Consider the following 23658-nt stretch of genomic DNA (forward strand, 5'->3'; position numbering starts at 1 on the left):
AAGCGATTCTCCTGCCTCAGCCTCCTGAGTAGGTGGGATTACAGGTGTGTACCACCACGCCTGGCTAATTTTTGTATTTTTAGTAGAGACAGGGTTTCATCATGTTGGTCAGGCTGGTCTCAAACTCCTGACCTCGTGATCCACCCGCCTCAGCCTCCCAAAGTGCTGGGATTACAGGTGTGAGCCACTGTGCCTGGCCAAGTTTCTGCGTTTTAAGCCACGCAGTCTGTGGTAACTTGTTATAACTGCCTGAGCAAACGAATACAGAACCCAAACATTTCCTAACATCCTCTGAGGGTGGTTCTGCCCTGACTGAAAAGGGTTCTAACTAGGAATGGTTAGTCATATAGTAAATGTTTCCTAAAACCTCAACAGGAAAAATTTAAAAATGCATATTCCCAGATTTCCTAAGACTTGAGTTGATATGTCTCAGAATTCATGTAAATGTCACCAACAGAGTGATGGATTCAACAGTAAGATACTACAGACTTTTAGCAACCAATCTCAAGAATATCCATGAAAATAATTTGAACATTTTTAGAATGTTTCTCCCTAATTCTGTCTATTACTAATCTAACCTGTGGACATCAGACAATCTCAGAAAATAAGATGAGCATACCTGTCCAGTAAATCCCTCAGCTGGGAAACAGGTCAAGCGATCCAATAATGGGGGTAAAACTAATCAAAACCACCCTCCAGGCACTCACTACGCATGGCACTCTAAGTACTTGGGTTGGAAAAAGACACAAAGCCCAGCAGAAAAAAGGGATGCTAGAAACAAAGATCTGGGGGCAGGGGTGACCATGGGCCTCTAGAAAAGGAGAGGACTTTGGCTGCTGCTGAAGGATGTACACTAGCAATGCGAAGGATAACTTGAGGAAAGTAATCTGGGGACTTGTGTACTCAGTGGAGCGAAGGTGGGCTGATGGGCAAGATACTACGTTTGTAACAGCTTTACTAACGACAGTGTTAAGAATAAATTGGAAGGGAGTGCTGCTAGAAGTAAAACTACCAGATTTAGTTCTCTGAATCAAGGTGATGGGGGTCTGAATTCTAATGCAGTTAGAAATGTACAAAATATTATCGAGACCTCATATAACTCAGTGATTGACTGCATTGGGCTGTGGCCTAGGAGAGAATGAGGAAGTATGAAAGTTTACTGCAAAGTGTTTGAGTATAAATGAGTGGGAGAAGGTAGTATCCTAGATAACCTTGAATGAAATATGACAGTACAAATCATTCTAGGTTGAGCCTAAGACTACAAAAATTCCTTGGACATATCATCATAAACCAAACTTGCCCCACTAGGTAGGCCAACGTTCCGAAAGTGAGTCACACAACCACACAGCTCTAAGAAAAGTCGGTCTGGAATAGGATATGGATAGGTCAACTTGAGGAAAAGAATTATTAAATTTAAAAGGTGAAGAGGCGAAGTGTTAAATCACTTAAATGTCCTACAACCAACCAACCAGAGACATATCACATGTTTAACAAGTGTGGGAGGGGCAATACCACTGTAGTAGATGCTCTGCATAAAGGATCTATGTTGAAGGTAATGCAATTGTGAGCATAATTAAATACTGTCAAATAAAATTGTGTGTGTGCTGCTATAGGAATTCTCTATGGTCACCACTCTTGGCCGTGCTTCTGGTTTCCCATACACTTTGCCCCGCGTGTTTCATCTAATGTCTCTCTGCCCGGAAAATTAATATTACTGAATTTTCTTATCCTAAAATATGTGATAAAACATTTGGTGATGCAGTATAAACGTTAAGATAATAAATATGCATACATCCCTCCCTCAGGCAGGGTTTCCCTCTGTGCTTCTGCAGTGCTAATGAGCCACCCCTTTAACAAGACACTTCCCAAGGAGTATAATCATCGTGTGGGATTATGTGTCTCCCTACTAGACCAAGGTACGTCAAGGGCAGGGACTGTGGCTGTCACCTGCTCTTCTGGCATCCCTCAGTGTCCAGCACATACAACGTGTTAAATGTGGATTGAACTAGAAGGCTCAATCCACAAGTGAAGTTAATTCGTCAAAGCCCTTTTCTAACACATGAGGTATATCAAAAGAACTTTCATAGTATATGAATAAAATTATCCTATGCAGGTCTTTGGGTAACCTTACCTTATGTCAAATTCTACTAGAGCTAGTGACAAAGTCTGTTCTATTTATCTGACTTCTGCTCTCTAAGAATCCTTTTCTGCATTGAAACTGGCCTAACATGCTCTTCCATTAGCTATTCCCACCTGTCATGCGATGACTTTTGAAGAGCTACATAATCTTTAGGTCTGGGTTGGAGGAGTTTGCATTCTCTCCTACCTCACTTTTCACTGAGTCTACTCATGACAGGTACCCAGTAAACTCTCCAACCCTTCACTCCTCCCTCCCTCCCCCTGGAATGGAGTCTCCTCTTCCTTAGGTCTCTCCCTAGGTTAGTGGTTCCCAGTGGGAGTGGGATCCTGCCCTCTGCCATGAGCCATCTGGCAATGTCTGGAGACATTTCTGATTGTCACAACTGGGGGAGAATGCTGCTGGCACCTCATGGGTAGAGGTTAGGGATGTGGCTAAGCTTCCCACAATGCACGGGACAAGCTCCCACTCTTCCAGCAAAGAATTATCCAGCCTAAAATGTCAATAGTACCAAGGCTAAGAAAGCCTGAATTAGGTTAAATGAAACCAAAAACTGTCAGGTTTTTTGTTTTGATTCAGTTTTAATGATCTGAATCATTAAAACTTGCATGAGACAAAGAAACAATTCATTTTAGGGCAAAATTAAAAAAGAGAAAAAAATCAAGGACTTTTGGAGTCAGAAAAATTAGCCACTCAGCCACTGAAAAATGTGAAAGAAATTATTTACCTGAGGGTCAGCTTTCTTTTCTGGTGAGTTAAAGTTACTAGGACATACATCACAAAGTTAATGTGTGGATGAACTAGCATAACAGGTGCTAATAAAAGTGGGCTATTGTCTGCCATGTCTGTCCTTTTCAAAGACTGGTAATTCACAAGGTTAGTTAAAAGCCATAATTTTTTTTTTTTTAGGTGTAAGTGACTATTTTGGAGCTTCCTCCAGGATATTATACAATGTTTTTATGTATTGAAAAATCTTTGAGTTGGAAACAGATCTGGCAGATCCACTCCCAAGTTTGGACATCATTTATTTATTTATATTTTTTGGGGTGGGGCACAAATTTCACTTTTTTTTAGCACAGACTCCAAATGAAACCAGTTTTCTATGTGTTTTGATCTCACTGGGGAAGGAAACCTGTTGGTCAAAATGTACCGTTGACGTGAATCTTGGTTGTTGACTCTATCTCACGAGTGGTGTGAAGAGTTTTTGTTTTTTTTTTTAATAACTAAACTGCATCATTTTGTGTTGATCACATTATAAACCTAACCACTATTTCTCAAATAACTTCCACTTCATCAGGCTCTGATGTCTAAACTCTTCCTGTGACTAAACGTGTTCATAATTTGACCAATTTTCTGACCCAAACATGTGTCTTCATTTCAATTGGCTAAGGGCAAAATTCAGCGTTTCCTTAAAGCCCTGATAAAGCTGTCAGAAACACCGAAAAACAAGCCTTTTCACCTTGAGTGTTCTGCATGTTAACTTCTAATGACCTGCTCTGTGGGAAGTGCAGGAGGCAGAGCAGCAAAGGATATGCTCTGTTCGCATGCAACTGATTTCCATGTACAAAGGAAAAATGGAGTCAAACATTTTTTTAACTTTTAAAACATCTGGTCAGAACATTTCAAGTGTAAGAATTTACTGATACTGATAAAGGTCTAGTCTCCTCCTTTTCTCCAAAAAAACCTCTTTTCTAAAAGTCTCAGAAGTTGCCTCATTTTGAAACTGCCTCATGCTTCAAATTCTCATTTACTGTCATGTGGGCATTCTTCGTACAATTATACCTCTGAAGGAGTCCAAAACTGGGTTTCACTCTTTTTGGCTTAAACACCTAATTTCAGTTAAAATGATGTGAGGCAGTATATATAATTTTTTTAAGTGTTATGAGGGAATGAAGGATCTTGAGAGATTTATAAGAAGATGACTTGCTGGAATGCTGGCGAGTAAATTGATTTGTAGTTTTTCCTCTATGCCAAAGGAGGGAGTGGGTGTTTGGGGTACTAAAGCCCTCTTGGCTAAATTAATTAGTGTTATTTAACAAACTGTCCTCAATTCTTCCCAATTCCACATCCAGTGACATCATGTTGGTTAGCTTGAAATAAGCCCCGGTGGGAATATTCATGCCACAAAAATGGGCAGACGCTACAAACCAGGGCCTTTTTCTTCCTAGAGAGTTGGTTTATCAGCACACCACTGAACATAACAATATCATGATGTTACTTAATGCACTCAACACAAAAAAAGAAAGAAGGCAAGCCAGAAAGAAAGGGAAACGGAAAAGGAAAATGGAAGGGAAAGGTAATAAAAGAAAAAGGATGTCAGAAGAGACATTTCTTAAGTGACATAGGCTTAAAAATATTTTTTAATTGATTCAGACGAATTAGATGTAGCCAAATTCAGGGTCAAGGAAAGATGGTAGATACACAGAGCGAGAGAAACACCAAGAGGTGGTTTCTCTCCTCTGCAGGACCCAGGGCCTGATGGCTATGATGATGACCAACATGCCTGCAGGGAGGCGTGCACACAGTTGCAGCCCAACTCAGGAGAAAAATTTCAAAGGTTTGCACTGTTACCATAACAGGGCAGGGAGAACTGTGCATGATTTGAGTTCCCTTTAAATTTAGAACACTGCATAGATTAAATTCAATTTTGTGTGTGTGCATTACCTGAAACAGAAAGCCAAGACCTGTCTTTCCCATTTGCATTTCTAGCTCTGTGACACTCACCACAATCAAGAAGCTGTCGTAATTCTGCCAGGTTGCTGGAGCTCTGTGTTCTGTATAGAGTTGAACATTCCAGACCTAGGACACAAAACAGACCACAGACCATGTATGCAAAACACAGCTCTCTGGAGAACCTGTGAGGCTGCTGCCAGAGACATTCCAGTTTCCATCCAGTATCTGTTCTAGATGTGTACCAAATATTCTTGGAAGTCAACTCCTACTATTAATCTTATCTGGCACGTCGATAATTTTGGCAAAACCATCTGGCCTCTAAGAAGAAAGTTAATCATATTTATTAAATTATGAAGAATTTAATAGTTTCCATATGGAAACTACATGATAATCTAGAGTTAGAAATTATAGACCGAGACATTTTTCCCAGTACTTAGCCCCAAACAGTTTGAGTGTCCAGCAGAGTATCTGGACATAGCTGGTAGTAGGAAATTTACTTAATGAATGCACAAGAGACAAATAATAAGAGCCATGAAGTAAGGGTAGAACAAAGGAACTGATGCCCTCTAGCAGTCTGGTTACCTTTCTTTTCAATGGCTTCCACGAGCTTGATAAGAAGAGGCGGGGCAATGTCAGGAGGGGCAAACTGCTCTGCAAGATCCGGGAGAGTCAAAGCTGCAAACAACAAAATCCCACCATTGTATTTAATTTGGATAGTTGAATGCATTAGACCACAATGAAGGACGTACAAAATAATTTAATTACATCAGGCCCAAGCAAGAAGAACCCCTGCTCTGGGCTTTTGCACTTTCCAGGCCAAAGTGATATGCCCACTGCTTCTCACCTAAGGTCTACTCAGAGTAATGCTCCAGGATTTCCTGCTAAATGGCCTCTTATGGCCTTTCCCCCGGGTCCACCCTCCCCAGGACAAACCCCCCTGTCTAGGTACACCCCTGGGCCCCAAAGGTGGGGGGAGTGGCAGGATGGATGGGAGTTTGGATGTGCAGGGAGAAGCCAGGGATGAACCAGGATCCAGCTCTCCCCATAATACCACACTCTAGGGCAGAACTCTCAGGAGCCCAAGAACCTGAATTCAGATCTCTCCTCCTGGTCATTAGGAAGAAATAACTGCCTAGAAAGGATGGGACAGATTTTATTGAACAGTTGACATGATTTATAACAAAAATACTTAGGCACAGGGTACTTGGGCCTCTTTTTGCATTCTTGCCCCAAGCCTCACAAATGCCAGGTATGGGCTGAGTCTCAGATCCAGAAGCCAATATGAATGATCACTGCCCACTTGATATCAAAATAAATTTCTGTATAACTTTGTCAAAGCCTTTATGTATTTTTTGGTCAATTAGTAGTTTTTAAAATGTGGTGTTTTCATAAACTTTTTGCATGCGTTTTAACCATTTACAATGATACCAAAAAATCTAACTGGATGACACTCATAAATAACATTCTTCAACATTACATTGATAACCTTATTCTCAGTCCAAAAAAAATAAATAAGACCATTGTAAGCAAAAAAATTCTCAAATTATGCCAGAAGAGGGAGCTAAATATATTCATCTTAAATTTGTGAAACTGCAAAATAAAGGTAAATTAAAGTCATTATGAAAATATAAGTACAACCTGTTTATTAGCCTCATCGCTTGCAGTCTTTTCTAGGAATAATTTATACAATCTGAGAAAGACTAAATATTTGCAATTTTGTTTCTGTGAGATTTTACCAATATAGCTCTTTATTAGAAGCCATATACTATGGTAAACAAATTTCCTTTTTCTTTTTCTTTTCTTTTTTTTTTTGAGACAGGGTCTCGCTCTGTCACCCAGGCTGGAGTGTAGTGGCGTGATCATGGCTCGCTGCAGCCTCAACTTCCTGAGTTCATGTGATCCTCCCCACCCAGCCTCCTGAGTAGCTGCGACTACAGTGCACAGCATCACTCCCAGCTAATTTTTTGTATATTTTTAGTAGAGACGGGGTTTTGCCATATTGCCCAGGCTGGTCTCGAACTCATGGACTCAAGCAATCCACCCACCTCAATCTCTCAAAATGCTGGGATTACAGGTGTGAGCCACTGCACCTGGCCAACAAATTTTTAATTAAGCCTGTATTTCAAGTACTAAAAGTCAACATAGAACAAATTCACGTTATGAAAGTAATGTTATTAAATTTTGATCTCAGAGAAGTATGATTAAGTCATTTTGCAAAAACATTCTTTCAGATTTCAGTATGCAATGTGCAGTACATAGATGGATGCATGATCTTTCCACCTAATTCTATTAGCCATTGCAACTACCCAGGATAAAAAGAGAAGAGCTATATTATGAGGGAAAATCCTACAGTAGCACTATTAGAGCTTTCTGTGATGATGGAAATGTTCTACAGCTGTGCTCTCCGATAAAGCAATGACTAGCCACAGCGGTTATTGAGTAAAATGCAGCCATTCCCAGTGAAGAACTGAATTTTTTATTTTAACTGATTTAAATGGAAACAACCATAGGTGGCTAGTGCCCATAAAATTAGAGAGTATAGTCTTACTTGCCTGCACAAGGGCAAATTTTGTCAACGGCAGATGAAAGATTCCCGAGTCAGCTTTGTGTTAGAGATCCCACTCTAAAGCTATCCCTGAAGACAAGGCATCTTAACATAGAGCTAATCAATATTTGAACTCAAAGCCCTGCAATGTTTACCACTCGATTTCCTGAGTGACTTTGTCCTACTGCAACATCACTGTAACACATCTTAGGTTTCATAAAAGCACAAACGACTGGCCATTAACTTTCCAGTCACTGTGCAGAGGGCTGGGTGGGAACTTCACCTCTCTCCGGTGTCTCCCACACTTGCCAGAGCTAAGCACCACCTGGAGGACGTGCTAGAAATACTGATTCCCAGGTACCACCCTAAATCTTCAGAATCGGAACATCCAGGAATGGGCTAGTAACCTGTTTGGGGTTAGAAATAAGCTTTAGGACATACTCTTTTGATAAGAAAATTCATGTGGGTGATCCTATGAAAAAATCCAGCAATGACATCTCTCAAATCCCTGTACGTTAAAATGTAAATATATCTGAAAAGCACTTCAAATACAAATGTCTTAAAGGTTTCACAGTCCAATTAAAAGCATTATAAAATTTTAAAAGAAATATTATAAAATGAAAGAGCACACCATTTCATTTCCTCTGATAAATTATAAACCACTTCCCTTTGCCTTCATATCAACTCACAAAAGTATCCTCTCTCACAAACACCTTCTACACTGAATACAATGAAATATCATCCTATCAGCATATATAATAGAAGGGAAATATAAAGGTAGAGAAATGATGTAGAAAAGTGTTATTTATTAAGATCCATTATTGTGTCATTCCTTAGGCCTCTCAAACTAACAAGACTTAGCACACCCCAAATCTCAAAAAGCTAAAGATTAAATAGTAAATACATATCCATGCAACTCTCATGCAACCAACATGCCAATTCCTCTTCCCCTTTTCTCATAAATTACACAGGCATTTTTTTTAATTAAAAAAAACTTTAATGTTGGCTCTGAAAATGGAATTACTTAATAAAGGTTTGTCTCATTCCAGAGTCTTATCAACACAATCATTTCTGCAGGCAAATATGAAAGTCAAATTAAATGATAATTAAAGATTTCATCTAATTGTGATTGAAATATGCACCCAAAAGTTGTTATATTGCTGGGCTGGCAAATGCTCCATACAAAAGGGTTTCCAGCTCTTTCTTCATTAAGCTTGAAAAAATTTTTTTAAAAAGCAAAACTTCCTTGCTTTCCTTTGTCTTTTCAATGTTTTTTCGGCAAAAAGTGTTAGTTTACCTGCAGTATCCTGAGCTACAAAACATTATATGTTTTACACATTACTCATTCAGGTGTTGGACCAAGTTTCTGAAAAGCACTGTGCTACACCAAGTCAGGATCTGTGAGAACACTGGAACTTTTCTCAAAAGGCACACCAGATTGCTTTAAAAAGAAAAAAAAATACACATGGGTACTAGGAAGTGTAAGTACTCTTTTTGTAATGTATTGAGTGACTCCCCACTGAATTTTTAATATTGAAAAAAGCTTTATCGCTCAAATGTATGAATCATCATAGCTGATCAGGATTTTGCAACTGGAGTTTAAAATGGTAAATTTTACAGGGATTTTTTTTTTTTTAAATAGCAATTCAAAGATTTTCTATTCCTTAGTACAAAATGTCTGCGAGTCAATCCATTTCCTCTTTAAAATATTTAGACATGGTGAATGTGAAAGTTCTACCCAAAAAGCTTTAAAGTTTATATCATCTACTTCCAACAATAGGATCAATTAGCATTGAAAGTCTAAAAAGTCTTTTAAAACAAAATATTAATTTTTATGACAATCCTAAAATCAACTATGCCTTTAATTTTACTAAATACACAAGGTCAAGAATTACTTTTCCATTAGATTCCACTTTAAGAAATTCCAACAGGAAATGACAATTGCTAGGAATTACCAAATTTGGCAAGTTGCTCTTTGAAAAGTCCACAATAAAGCACCATGTTACAAAGTTTGATAAACCAAAAAATAATAGTACTAAAAACAAAAAGATGCAAATATTATCAATTATATAGGGTGGGGTATGGAGCAAACACAAATTAACAGAGCACCATCCTCCAACAGTTTACATTTAAATTCTCATTACAGTTCAGCTTTTGATTTTTATACCTGAATAAGTAATGGGTTTTGGTTGTGAAGCTTGCTGTAGCACAGCGTATAAGTCTGGAGAACCAACTCCACTCTTAAGAATCTGGGCAAATTTGTTGATTCCTTTACTACAACCCAATCCCAGTTTTTCACTAGCTAAATCATTTTGCATTGAAAGAAATCAGTATTGCTTAGAAAGAAAAGGATAAAGATCAGCAGAAAGGTTTAAAAGTAGTGAATCCAAGACACGCATTATTTCAAAAGAAAGGAGGATTCAGCCTTCAATGTTGACCAGAACACCAATGAACTAGGTGTCCCAGGTTGTAGGAAGAATATTTGATGACACATCCGATGCTGCATTTTCCACTCGTTCTAGTTTTCCCCCTTTGCCCTGGTGACAGCCAATCACATGGAATAGAAAAAGAGCCTTCTCTCCAAACTTCAGCCCTTCCCAAACCACTAACATGGACAGGCCTCGACAGTCCTTGGGCATCAGCAGTGTGTGGGAGACAGTGGCATTCTTTGCATTAAGTGTTGCCAACACCGTTATGAAGTGCAAAATGAAACCACCACACAGCTGCACCTTCGGGAGGCATTCACCATAAAAAAAGATATTTTGAAGTTAGTGCCTGGCAGGGCCCAGTGGAAAGTTTAAGCTGAAACACTGGGACTCCAGAGGCTGCCCAAGCCAAATATTTCATTACTGATGGAAGCAGTTTGGAAGTGTGTGAAAAACTACCACTTACCTCTAAAAATGTAATACAAAGAAAAGAAAGTGTATATGCAAAGTGTGGATCAGTATTATATCAAGATGTTTGTCTGCTAACTGCTGCTGAGTCAAAGCTATTTCTGTCTGAATCTCTCTCAGGACTTCAAGTGAAAAATGTATATTCTGGTGGGCAAATCTAATCCCAATTCTTTTCTTAAATAAACCTTTAAAGCATATTCATACTTTATGCTTGTAATGATCTTTAAACTTATTAAGCTTTACGGGCGACACTACAACAAATGATGGCCTGTGCTCTTTGACTAAGCAAAAACAAAGCAAAAAAATCCAACGATGACTTCCTTAATTTTGGGACACATCTGTTTAATCAGTAGTAAAAAAGTGATTAGAAGCAGAGCTTTAAAGCCAAAGAGGCTTAGGTTTTAATCCTTGCTTTGCCACTTACTGAATTCAGTAGTCTTGGGCAAGTTAGTTAACTTGAATCCCATTTATTCATCTGTAAAATGGGAGTAATTATGTGCAGTAATAAGGATTAAATGAATTATATATATATATAAACATGACAGGCATCGTGCCCAGTATGTAGAAAGCACAAATAGGTAGTTATTATTGTCAGAATTAGTCATGTAATCTTTATTATTGTTTAGATTATGGAAATACCCGATTGCAATTGCAGGTTTTAAGACCAGAAATTATCATACTTAGACTGTTCTCAATACTTTTCTAAGGAAGCAAGCTGGAAGCACATTTGCATTTTGCCTTGTATATATTTGCATTTTGCCTTTGTATATATAAACAATACTCAAAATCTTCAGAAGTCAAAACCAAAATATTTTCAATTTATCATACTTTTCCCCAAAAGGACCACAATACTAATATATTTGAGATATTAGACTTCAGTTTTCTGAATGTGAAGACAAAATGAAGTTGGAATGACTGTGTGCTAAATTATATTGAGTGTGGCCGAAACAAGAGCTTTTTTTTTGGAGGAAGGAGAAAAAAAGTATGTGCAACTGAAAATGAGAGTACAAAGAGTAGATGTGGAAATAAATCTTCAGCCATAACTACATTATTTTCAGAGATAACTAGCAGGAGGGAATTAAAAGAGTTGCCGATAGATTTAAACTAGAAGTTTGCAAATCTCCTCAGATACCCTAATTAGTCTTTAATGTCGTTAAGTTTATCTTCTCTCATTTATCTCTCCTGCTGCACAGCTAAAAACAAATGAAAGGGATTTGAGATCCTCTGTCCATTCGTTTTATTTCTAGACAACAGACTGGCATAGAAAACAAACAGCAGGCAAAGATCTTATTAAACCTAAGCAGACCTAACAGCTTTGTTTCTGACGGCCTTAGCTAAAGCCTCAGAGTTAAGAGGTAACTGAAATGCAAGATTACATTTAATCTTTGACAGGCTAGCCTAATTAATTGTGATCCTTATCACCTAAATTGGAGTTTGATTCTAAGATTACAATTTACAGTGTACAGCAAATTAAAATAGCTAGGCAGGATGTAAATGGGGAAGAAAGGGACTTCCTCCTCTCCTCACCAGAAAAATAATTTATACCTGAGTCCACAGGATTTTTGAAGCCAATGATTTATAAGGAAAGTTGGTCTTTCGGTGTGCTAAGAAAGATTTCATACGAAGTCTGACCCAGAAGCCCCCAAAAAGAAAAAAGACAAATCACAGGCCATGGCACACAGTGGGCGGTAGGCTGTTTGCTGAATGAATGATTAGTACTGAACATCAACTAGGAGCCACATTCCCAAAGTATTTTACAGAAATATTTTCATAGCAGCTCAAAGGTGTATAGTCTCTATTATCCCCAATTTAAAGGCAAGGAAACTAATTGTCCAACGTCACAAAGCTCTTAAGTAATGCCTATGTAGTTAGTTTGGGCTTGTCTTCCCTGCGCCAGAGTATACAAGTGCCAGTCAAGGAAAGAAGCTTATAGTAAGTTTCCCAACACTTCCTGCAAGCCTCCCTTCTTTAAAAGGTATCTGCAATAAGGGTGTTATGAAACACACAGATATCTGATGGTCAATCCCACAAGGGAATAACCTTAATACTTTCTGATTATGCTCAAGTTAAATGATCTTGATAATAGCAGTTTTTGTACTTCCTCCCCAAATAACAAGTTAATATATTCCCTCTCATTATGAACTACTTTGAAATGCAGATAATTAACACTGTAAATGGAAAAGCAATAGGAGCCCCTATTAATAACCAGAGAAAGGCAGGGGCATTCCAGATGAACCACACTATCTCTGGCTGAGGGCAAACTTGTGGAGACACTTCTTTCCTACTTACATGTGATGATAAATTTCAGAGTCAAACTTATAAAATGTCATGTTAGAAATGCTTAAAAATAATAAAGCAGAGTTGTAAAATGTAACTTGAGAAGCTGCGATGTCACAAGCAATTGAAGGATCCCCTGATTAGTATTAGGAGAGGGCAGGGGGATGGAGAGGAACTGGACAGAAAGATGCTACTGGCAGACTAGAGACCAGAAAGAAGCTTTGGATCCAGGCTGGGACCTCACTGACAGTGCAGAAGCAGGCCACTGGCTGACCAAGGAGAAAGTGAGTGGGGAGAGAGAGAGAAACTGCCAAAAAGGCAAGTTTGTCCAGCCAGACCGAACAAGCACTCTTAAGAAAGCCTGGATGGAAATAAGGAGAAAAAAGCAGCACCAGATTCCTTTTAAATAACTATATAGAGTAGGGGGTTTTTTTCTCTGACATTTTAAAATATCCTGAAAAGTTGAAAGAATTGGTTAGTGAACGCCCACATTATCTTTCACCTAGATTCTACGATTAACATTTTCATATTTGCTTTATTTACATATTTATCTGCCAGCACATTTTTTTTAAAGATGCATTTTAAAGTCAGATGTGGAAGTCAGTTGCTACAGACTGAATTGTGTCCCTTCCCCCAGATGCATGTTGACGCCCTGACCCTCAATGTGATAATATTTGGAGATGGGCCTTTGGGAGGCAGCTGAGTTTACAGGAAGTCATGAGGGCAAGTGCTCTCACGATGGGATTAGTGCCTTTATAAGAAGCAGCACCAGAGACCTTTCTCCCCACCCTTCCCATGTGAGATCACAGTGACAAGGCGGCAGCCTGGAGGCTAGGGAGAAGGCCCTCACCAGAACCCAACCACACTGGCACCCTGTGAGAAATAGATTTCTAAATGTCTATGGTGGTACAGACATAAACACCAGTCTGTGGTGTTTTGTTATGGTAACCCTGACCTAACACATCAGTACACTACACCCAAAGAGAGGAATGGAACCTTGTCTAGAAAATGTCGATGTCAAACACAAATTCTGTAAGTATTTAGTAAATAAATACCCTCTGCGTGTCAGAATATTCCCAAGGGCAGTAGTTTGAGGCAGTGGTTCCCCAACTTTAATGTACATATTAACAGCCTCATTCAGGAGGTCGGGGTGCAGTCTGGGATTCTGCATTTCCAACAGGCTCCCAGGTGATGCCCATGCTGTCGGTCCTCAGACCACAATCACACTTTGAGTAGCAAGGATTGGGGCTGAGCCCACCAGCCACAGAGAGAAAATCCAGACCATTGTGGGAGACAGAATCCCAATGATTGACCTTCTTACTGATAACTTGTTGCCTACATGCCTGAGTTTCACAGGCTGACCTTACACCAGACCCCAAATGATACTGACGGACTGGAGGGTCTAGCTATCATATCAAATTTGGTCTGATACCACAACGAATTAGGTATCAAAAGAGAGACTAGCAGCCAGGAGCTCTGCTGCCCTGTGCACTGTGTACTGATGAGTGGGGAGGGATTATGTGAGCCACAACTTGCCCAAGGTCCCACAGGAAGTTCAAGCCGAGGACCCAGGCCTCCTGATGCCCATGCCAGAGCCTTTCCCACCTCGCCACATTCAAGAGGACTTTGCTCTTTGTATTTCCTGTGGGGTGGGAAGAGTTAGGGAGGGACCGAAAATGTTAGGCTGATTAAAAATCACTACTACTGCTGATTAATTCCCATGTAGTGAACACTTAGTGTAAGAAACTCTGCTCAGCGTTTAATCTCATTTAATCTGTACAACGCTCTAAGAAATTATCATTGTCCCCATTTTACAGATGAGAAAACTGAGATTAAGAAAAGTTAAACAAGTTACCTAAAGTCATACCAGCAGTAAGAAATAAAGCTAGGATTTTACAGAACAGATGGGACTTCAAAGCCAACTGTAACCACTCTGTGAATCTAGGTTGCCTTTTTAGGCAGACAAACTGCATGACGCCATATGTGAGGTTAAAAAATCTTTACGTGACACTGATGGACAAGCACTTGGTGACAGTTGCAACCCTTAGTGACAAGAGGTGCATTTTTTCAACTTGAGCTTGGACTGGCAGGCCAGCTTCTCACCATCACCTCTGCTTTATCGGTATTGAAGCCTTGCCAGCCCACTCAGCCAGGCTAAATATTTTCAAGACAGCATTTATTAAATATTTTCTCATAAAGCTAAACAAAGCACATTCTTCCCCAAGGATGTAATGGGTTTTATCCAGCTAAATATAGCTGGCTAACTTATCACTTTTAGCAAGGTACAAAAGACTCTTCTAGTTAATCATCAGATGCACAGAGGGCCCTTCAAATCACTTTTTAAAAGTATATATTTTGTAATGTATATTTGCAAGCATCCCAAAATGAAATCTTAGTAAAATATGCTTAACAAATATATGAAGGGAGTTGAAGCACCCATGATCAAAAAGGGAGAGGAAGGGAAAGCAATGACCTGTGTGTGGAATTGCAGAGAAAAATAAAGGCAAGAAAGGCAAGAGGCCTGAAAACATTGTACAGAAAATTCCCTATCAGCTGGTGCAGAAGAAATGCATAAGAAAATAATATTTATTCAGACTTCATTTTAAAAGTTTGAAAAGATCACTGATATAAGACTATATATATTAAAAGGTAACAATTTTGAGATAAAAGTAAACACAATCCTTAACAATTGTGTAAGGAATCAGAGTTTAACAAAATGAAGCAATATACTTTAACTACTTCAGACAAAGGTGATTAATTCTGGTGGGCTAATACATCTTCATATCTCACAATAGACTATGTTCAGTAGTGAAATAAACAAGAGGCTACTCACCTCTCTACTAAAGAAATTAATGGGCTTCTTCTGGTTATGGTTTTAGAATTATAATTCTAGATGGGTCAATTTGGGCAGATGTTGAACCCTATCACTACATTCTCAAAAAAGCTCAGGATAATAAATAGTACTATAGCTATTTGTGCCAAACCAATGCACTTAAAAAAAAAACAACACACAAAACTGTGATATATAGAAGGCCCTATAGATATAGCAGAACTAAAATGTAGAATATATATATATATTCTACATATATAGATATATATGTAGATATATGTAGATGTAGATATATATGTAGATATATGTATATATATGTAGATATATGTACATATATATGTATCTATGTATCTATATATCTATGTATGTATCTATGTATCTATATATGTATCTATATACATATGTATACATGTATATACATGTATATATGTATACATTATACATATAGATATGTATCTATATATCTATGTATCTATATGTATACATATATAGATATATATGTATACATATATGTACACATATATAGATATATATGTATACATATATGTACACATATATAGATATATATGTATACATATATATGTACACATATATAGATATATATGTATACATATATGTACACATATATAGATATATATGTATACATATATATGTACACATATATAGATATATATGTATACATATATATGTACACATATATAGATATATATGTATACATATATATGTACACATATATAGATATATATGTATACATATATATGTACACATATATAGATATATATGTATACATATATATGTACACATATATAGATATATATGTGTACATATATGTACATATATAAATATATATATGTATTCTACATATATATATGTTATATATATATATATAAAAATTATAGAAAGAAGCCTGGTCATGTTCTCAAAAAGATTCTCAGAAATAAGCCAACAGATACAGATAGGTGATATTTGAGTAATGAGTGAATTCTAATAATTGCTTAAGAGTCAGCAGGGAGAAAGTTATGTCAATATAGACTAGAGCTAACTGGTGAAAGGAAGGGGCAAACTAAAAGCTTCCCTCAGAGAGGGAACTATTCAATCAGTCATTTTAATTAACACTTTAGATTCCTGATGGAAATACGCTCTTAACAATCTGTAGATTGAACACAGCAAAATGTTGGCTTCCTATAATGAAAGTCCATACAATGTTAATGAAAAAGTAGCAGTGACTCAGGCTGGTGGATGGCCCAGAGGTGAAAGCAATCATTTATCACTGCGGGGTACTCCTTTCTGCATTATCATCTCAGAGTCGCCTCTTCCTTAACAACCGTAATAACCTATGCTCCACTCCTCTGTTGCACCATTTCTGTCTTCAGCCGAAAGGGAAGTGATAGGGTCTGAACCACGGGAGGGAGTTTGTACATTTTGTTCTATCAGATTAGGCCTCAGTAACTTTATGAATTATAAGCTGTCAACTACTTTTTCATCTGCTATAGAATATGCTTCTTAGAAATTGTGGCTATAAATAAAACAACAGATGTTTTTTGTTGGCTCTAACAGGAGCTTGAGTAATTTTTTTAAAAGGGCTAGAAGTTAAGCAAATTACCTAAAAGGCTGTTTCAGGTTTCCCCCTGTTGGTCATCTTTTATGTTAGCCTTCTGAAGACATTCATTTTAGCCCATAAATTATTTTTTGGGGCCATTTAATGTAACCTACTGGAAAAACTAGAGAGGGGTTTTCAATACAATTGCATTCTTTCTGTGACTTTTTTTTTTTTTAAAAAAGAGTATTGATTAAATCCCCTATTTATGATTGTCACTATATCAAATAAAAAGCAATTGAAAAGGCACTGTGCACTAGTAGAAAAAATTTAGACAATAGATGAGGCCATATGTTCCAGATTTTTCTGCCAACAACATGTTGGTAACTTTGGGCAAAACATTTAATGTCTCCAGGCCTCACTGTCATAACAGTGAAGTGGTAATGGTTTAACTAGATGTTCTAAAATCATTTCTAGTTCTTAAATTCTGTGTTTTGGAGAAAATGTCAAGGAGATCACATGTCCCAACATAAAATTACTAAATTTACATTTAATCACAAATTACTTAAAAAATAATTCTATATTATCTTTAGCCACAGTGTGTTGAAAATCTGGAAGAAATCACAGGCATCTGGAGAATGACTGGAGTTGGCACCAAGCGAAAATTACTTCAAATATGGAGGGAAGGAAGTTAAATAAATGGGAGAATGGCAACATTTAATTATACTTCACTGGGCTACACTAACTTATAATTTCTAACCCAGGGGATAGGTGGTTTAAAATAGTGTTTTGGTATACATTTTCACTTTGCCAGAATGAACAGTAAAATTCAAAATGATGAAAACATTTCTGTGACTTCTGTATGTGGATCTAACAAAAGACAGCTAATTCCATGTTCTTAAATGTATTCCAAAGTTACAACAGCTATACATCAGAGAATGTAACTTGGCTTCTATAAATCATGGGGTTGCGGGGAGAAGAAGATCATGAAATTGAGAGCAACATGAAGAGAGAGAGGTGAGCTGTCACTGCCCTAGTCATTTAGGTTATTTCCTTGAGTCATGATAACAGCCTTGTGAAATACATCAACCTCACTTTGTATGTGGGAAAGAGACTCAAGAGGTTTGGTGACTACACCAAGATCACTTAACTAGTGTTTGGCAGAGCAGATATTACAACCTCTGTCCGGCTGCATCCAAGGGCCCTTGTCTTTCCACTTCATCTTTGATTTTTTTTTCTCCTCTTTTCCCTCTTTGAGTTTCAGCATTAAATTGCCAATAAATGCAATTCATTTGGACAGTTTGAAATGTTTAACCCATGCATGCATAGCACTGCTGGGCTCTAAGAGATGGCGGGAGGGGAGAGTCCAAGCAAAATTAGCTCATGATCTACACAGTGAGTACAAGTGTCAGGGATAAAACAGATAAAGGGGCTTAATTAGAAGTCATGATACTTACAGGAAACTGCTCCATTTCCAGAACCTCTGTGGGTTTATCCATTCCCCTCTGAGAGTCATTTTAATTCTTTGGAAAATAATACATTCTCAAAAATGTGGTATTTCTGATCACACAAGATCAGAAATAATATACTAAAAGCTGCCCTTAGTATTTGATGCTTTCATTACCAAGAAGCCAATAATAATCATGGCCAATATACACAACGTACTTAACATGTTATCAGGCTCTATGCTAAGTTGCTTTACTAAAATTATCTCAGAAAATATAATCTTTCATAACATTATAAGAAAGGTTCTATCATCATTGTCATTGTACAGAGAGGAAAAACAGGCTCAGAAGTGATTTGTCCAGGCTCATACAGCTGTACTAGTCAGCACCAGGATTTAGCTGATAAGAGATGACCTGGTTTAGAGGACATAAAGGCAGCTCCCTTCCAAGAGATCCTTATGTACTAACTGAGTGTCATCCCATGAGGTCCCATAGGGCATATGGTTTCCTTACAAACTGTGCCCCTTTTGGGGGGCAGCTCAATGCACTACTTTGGACATTGACTGCCAAGAGCCAGGCAACAAAGTTAGAAAAAGAGTTCTCTAGCCAAAAAGACCTGGAAAGTAGAGAGTTCAAGAATAGCCACTCTTTGATCCATTTCTCTACTTACTGTAATTTTCTTTGTCTAAGATATTCTATGGGATGTTTAGCATATCTGGTGTATGTTTACCAAATGAGAACAGAACCCCTCTCCCCACGCCCATGGTGATAGCCAAACTTCCTCACTCTTGAAAAATCACAGTAGAAGATAAACTGTTTCCACAGTCATGCCTTCTAGCAGCTGATCATTCATTTTGGAAGAAAAGATGCAGATACACAAAATAGTCAATGAGTAGAGTTTAGATGAGGAATTAAGAGGAAGAATGACTTTCAGTGCCCTGTAAATAGTGGGGTCTCGCTGTAAGCCACACATGTAATTTTACATTTTCTAGTAGCCACATCACAAGCAAAAACAAAAGGTGAAATTTAATCTTTTATTTAACCCCACATATCCAAAATATAATCAACATATAATCAATATAAAAATTATGAAGCAGATAGTCTTCATTTCTCTCTTGTTTTATGCTCATAACACATCTCAATTTATAGCAGCCACCTTTCAGTGGCTCTGTGTGGCTTTGACCATGTGGCTGGTGGCTCCTACACTGAGCAGCATGGCTTTACAGGATGGCCTTCAATTTTTCTTTAGTGTGAACTTGGTTACTTAGAGAATGTGTTAGCTTTGAATACACAGCTAAGTATAAAGAAAAAAAGTATCATATTCCTTAGATGCTAAGAGGGTCAAATAAGAGGGTCTGTGTCCTTTTACTGTTAGCATGTATTAGATAAAAACAGCTTAACTCTATTGGAAGGCATTTAGTCGAAGTTGAGCTGGGGGCACTGATAGTGTTTGTTATATACTAAGAACCTGCTGCAATACTAGGAACTTGGCATCCTGGCGTTTGTCACAATGCAGGGTGTGGAGTCAGAACAGCTTCAGAAATGGTGTGATTAATAACAGTTTCATCTGATGGCTCTCCATCTGCCACTGGCTTCCGTTAAAATAAGCATCAAAAGTGTCTGTGCACCTCTCATTAGAGACGGTCTGCTGACTGCAGAAGACAGAAGGTTCAATGATCAGGGAAAGACTGGTATGGTTCGGCTATTAAGTCAGAAAACCTAAGGCCTGCTTAGGTTCACATCTTGACATTATGAGCTGCAATAATTTCATTTACAAAGTTAGTGGTCATTAACATGTCTGATACTGGCTACAAGACAAATGAAAATAACTTAAAGAGGGCAGAGGTCGAAATATGTACATAGTATTAGAGGAAGAGGCAGGCACCTTAAGGAGCTGCTTTTCTTCCTGATAAGATGGCTCAGAGATGTATATAACACAGGATCCTCAAATTCAAAGTCTCTAATACATCCTTTTTCCAGAACATGCAGTTTAATGAATCCATTCTTATAGAACATGGAACCTATTTTTCAACTGTGTTGGTTACAATATAAAGTGCATTCTGGGCTTCAAACTCCTACTAAAAAGGTAGCATCCCCACGAGCTATGGAGGATTTTGAAGCAATTTAGCACCTCATGCTGTCAGATGTTTTCTTACAACAGGTGCCCACAGTGCTTGCTCTTGGTCCTAAAACCTAACTCTAAGTGCATAGACTGAAGCTTCAACCCAGCTCCTAATTGACTCTTCTAAGAAAAAATGTGTTCACAGCTCAAATATCTGCTTCCAGTTTGGATCCCCAAGGGAAAACTATGTCTTCTAAAAAGTCAGGATGCTATTGTTTTCTCTAAGCATAAAATGTGTTTTGGGTGTCAGAAACTGGAAGTGGCAAGCAGTTCCCAAACTCAGATTATACGATAACATTATAAATAGCTAAAAGGTACTGAATCAAAAATTATTATTCAGGAGAGGCAACAAGAAGATAACAGGGAATTATAGGCAAGGGAGTTTCCTTTGGAAATGTTAGTTCCTGGGGAACAGAGGCTATCTACAGTGGATGTCTGAAAAAGGCAATGAGGAGAGGACAGGGAATTAATATTATAGACATGGAATCTTCTTTGGAAATGACAGTTCCTGGATTTTAAAAGTGCTATATATAGTAAATGTTTGAAAATGTTAAACTACTCTGCAAAAATTGTCTAACAAAGGAAGGAAAACATAACTTTCCAGCATAGGAGTAAAAGTATTAGCAGAACATAATAAATTCAAAGTGTAGTACAGCCCATCTCTCCCCACCCCAACTGGCTGTCACAAATACATTACTCCCCTGTGGGGCCTGCCTTTGCACAGCCAGCCAGCCAAAGGGGTAAAAAGAACAACATTAAACCGTAATTACCGGGGCCTGCCTTTGCACAGCCAGCCAGCCAAAGGGGTAAAAAGAACAACATTAAATTGTAATTACCAGCCCTTTGTTCATGGGTTACTCCTCCATGGTTATGTCTGCATTTTCACGTGATTTTTGGTAGACAAGACGGGGTGAAATGTGTGGGTCGGGGGAACTTCATGGCTCTTCCTCTGGATGGAGCAGCTATCAGCCACCTGTTCAGATTGCCTTGCGTTATGTACACTTTTACTTGCTCCTATAATTTAAAATGCTGAAGGGAAAAAAGCAGTAAGATTTTAGGGTAATCTGGGCTTGGCTGGGCCAGGCAGCTCTTGCTTCTGTGGTGCTCCCACCTCAGACTGGACCATGAAAGGTCCTGGGTTCCTGGTGGCACATATCACAGTGATGGCTGAGGAGGCCCCATAAAGCACGTCTTCCCTCTCCCTGGAGTGGCCACACCCTGAGACACATGCTCTGTACCACAGGACAAGTACTAATGTACTGCATCCCTGCCACTTGCCAGGTAACCAAGTTAGCTAAAACTGGCCAGGTGAATGTACTAACCTTCTTCAACAGGGCTAGGGCTACGCCAAACTGAAAAATAGGAGGCTTGTCTTGAGCACTTGTTTTTTCTTTCCCCAATTTTTTTTTTTTAACCCAGCTTGGCATTATTTTTTGTTCTCCATTATCTCACACTCTTGCTAATTGCCCCTCTCAATCCATGAGACTACATGGTGAATTTTGCACAACTGAGACTAGATGGTCATTCTGGATACCCATGCATGCATACTGTTGGTGCTTCAACAACAATCAACTTCATAAGGTAACAGAAAAGAAGTATAGCAATAATACCTTGAATTTATGTAGCCCTTTAAAAAATTACAAAATGTTGCTGGGTGCGGTGGCTCACACCTGTAATCCCAGCACTTTGGGAGGCCGAGGCGGGCGGATCACAAGGTCAGGAGATCGAGACCCTCCTGGTGAACACGGTGAAACCCTGTCTCTACTAAAAATACAAAAAGATTAGCTGGGCGTGGTGGTGGGCACCTGTAGTCCCAGCTACTCGGAAGGCTGAGGCAGGAGAATGGTGTGAACCTGAGAGGTGGAGCTTGCAGTGAGCCGAGACTGCGCCATTGCACTCCACCCTGTGCGACAGAGCGAGACTCCGTCTCAACAAAAATAAATAAATAAAAAATTACAAAATGTTTTTATCCTTTTTTTTTGATACTCAAGAGAAAAACAGAGTGGGGTGGTCAGAATGGAGAAAGACTCAGATTAATAACCACGTTCAGGCTGTTTTCATTAAAGAACAGAAAAACATCTAGTTTAAGGAATCAAGGTTGCTTTGAACTATGCACTATTTTGAATAAACAGATACTTGATGTTAAAGATTTTTGTGAACACGCCCCTATGAATTCAGCATCCCACTCCTTTCAACCAGGTGCTTCAGTAGAAAGAATAAAACCACACCACAAAGGCAGTCAGTTACCAAGCCTGCAAGGCCCATGGCTCTGTGGTTTTTGAAGATATTATCAGCATTCTAATGTGAAACGTCTTGCAGACCCAAAGCCCCAAATAATCACCACTTTTTGGGAATTTGTAATTTTCCAAATGACAACAAGAACATTTATGACTCTGTACATTATAATCTGTCGACTACAAGAGCTATTAATGACAAGAGAATTCCAGTGCTATAGGGAGCAGCTTTTTCACATTGATAGCCGTATGTTTCACTTTCGCCATCTGATTTCCTTCCAAGTTAGAAAAAACAGTGGAGACAATTAAATACTGAGACTGAGAAGTAAAATGAAGCTAGAGCTCAGAAAAGCAAACTTAAGTGTTTTCCTCAACTCCCATTATCTTCACAAAATCACTAACTCATTTCCCCCCCCAAGCACTATTTTTGGGGGCAGGGCTTCAAATTAATGCATAGTCTATGAAGGTCATGAAGAAGCAGCTAACAAGTGACATTTGTTTTACCCCACTGCTGAAGCACAGGATGAGGCTGAATCGGAGGCTGACCCAGATAATGATGGTATTGGGATATAGCTTAGTGGAGAATGAATACCTCCAAAGTCTCCCAAGAGCCCTGAATCACCATTTGTTCCTTTACAACACTAACTTCCCTTTATCGGTAAGAGTGGGTTATTTCTTATATCCATGGCACGGAAAAATCTTTATCTGACAAAAATTTTGAGAGGACCAAAAAGTGAGTACTTTGCAAATCAGGGACTGAAACAATTCTCCTTTGGTCATTTTAGAAAATCAGATGCTGCTAAATTTCATCACCTACTTAGAAATCTCAGAAGCTCTAATAAAGCTCTGGAGCAACCCAAAGACAAATGTTCCAGGCCATTCCAGATTCATTTCCCTTGAAGGATCTCTCACCAGTAAGTGCAGCCTCTGAGCAGCAGCTCGTCCATTTGCAGAAAAAAAATTG

The 23658-nt window shown here is 38.5% G+C and overlaps 1 protein-coding gene across 4 annotated transcripts in view; it reads right to left on the bottom strand.

The window, feature by feature from the left end:
- PIK3R1 (phosphoinositide-3-kinase regulatory subunit 1) overlaps positions 1-23658 on the bottom strand; it is a 110519-nt gene that overhangs the window by 19925 nt on the left and 66936 nt on the right. For all 4 annotated transcript variants that reach the window (XM_054684299.2, XM_009449067.5, XM_517729.9 and 1 more), the window contains 2 exons: positions 5393-5485; positions 4862-4936 (listed from right to left, as the gene is read on the bottom strand). In XM_054684299.2, coding sequence (XP_054540274.1) covers positions 4862-4936; positions 5393-5485 — 168 coding nt within the window. The remainder of the gene's footprint in view (positions 1-4861; positions 4937-5392; positions 5486-23658) is intronic.

The sequence above is a fragment of the Pan troglodytes genome, chromosome 4, assembly GCF_028858775.2.
Source record: "Pan troglodytes isolate AG18354 chromosome 4, NHGRI_mPanTro3-v2.0_pri, whole genome shotgun sequence".
NCBI lineage: Eukaryota > Metazoa > Chordata > Mammalia > Primates > Hominidae > Pan > Pan troglodytes.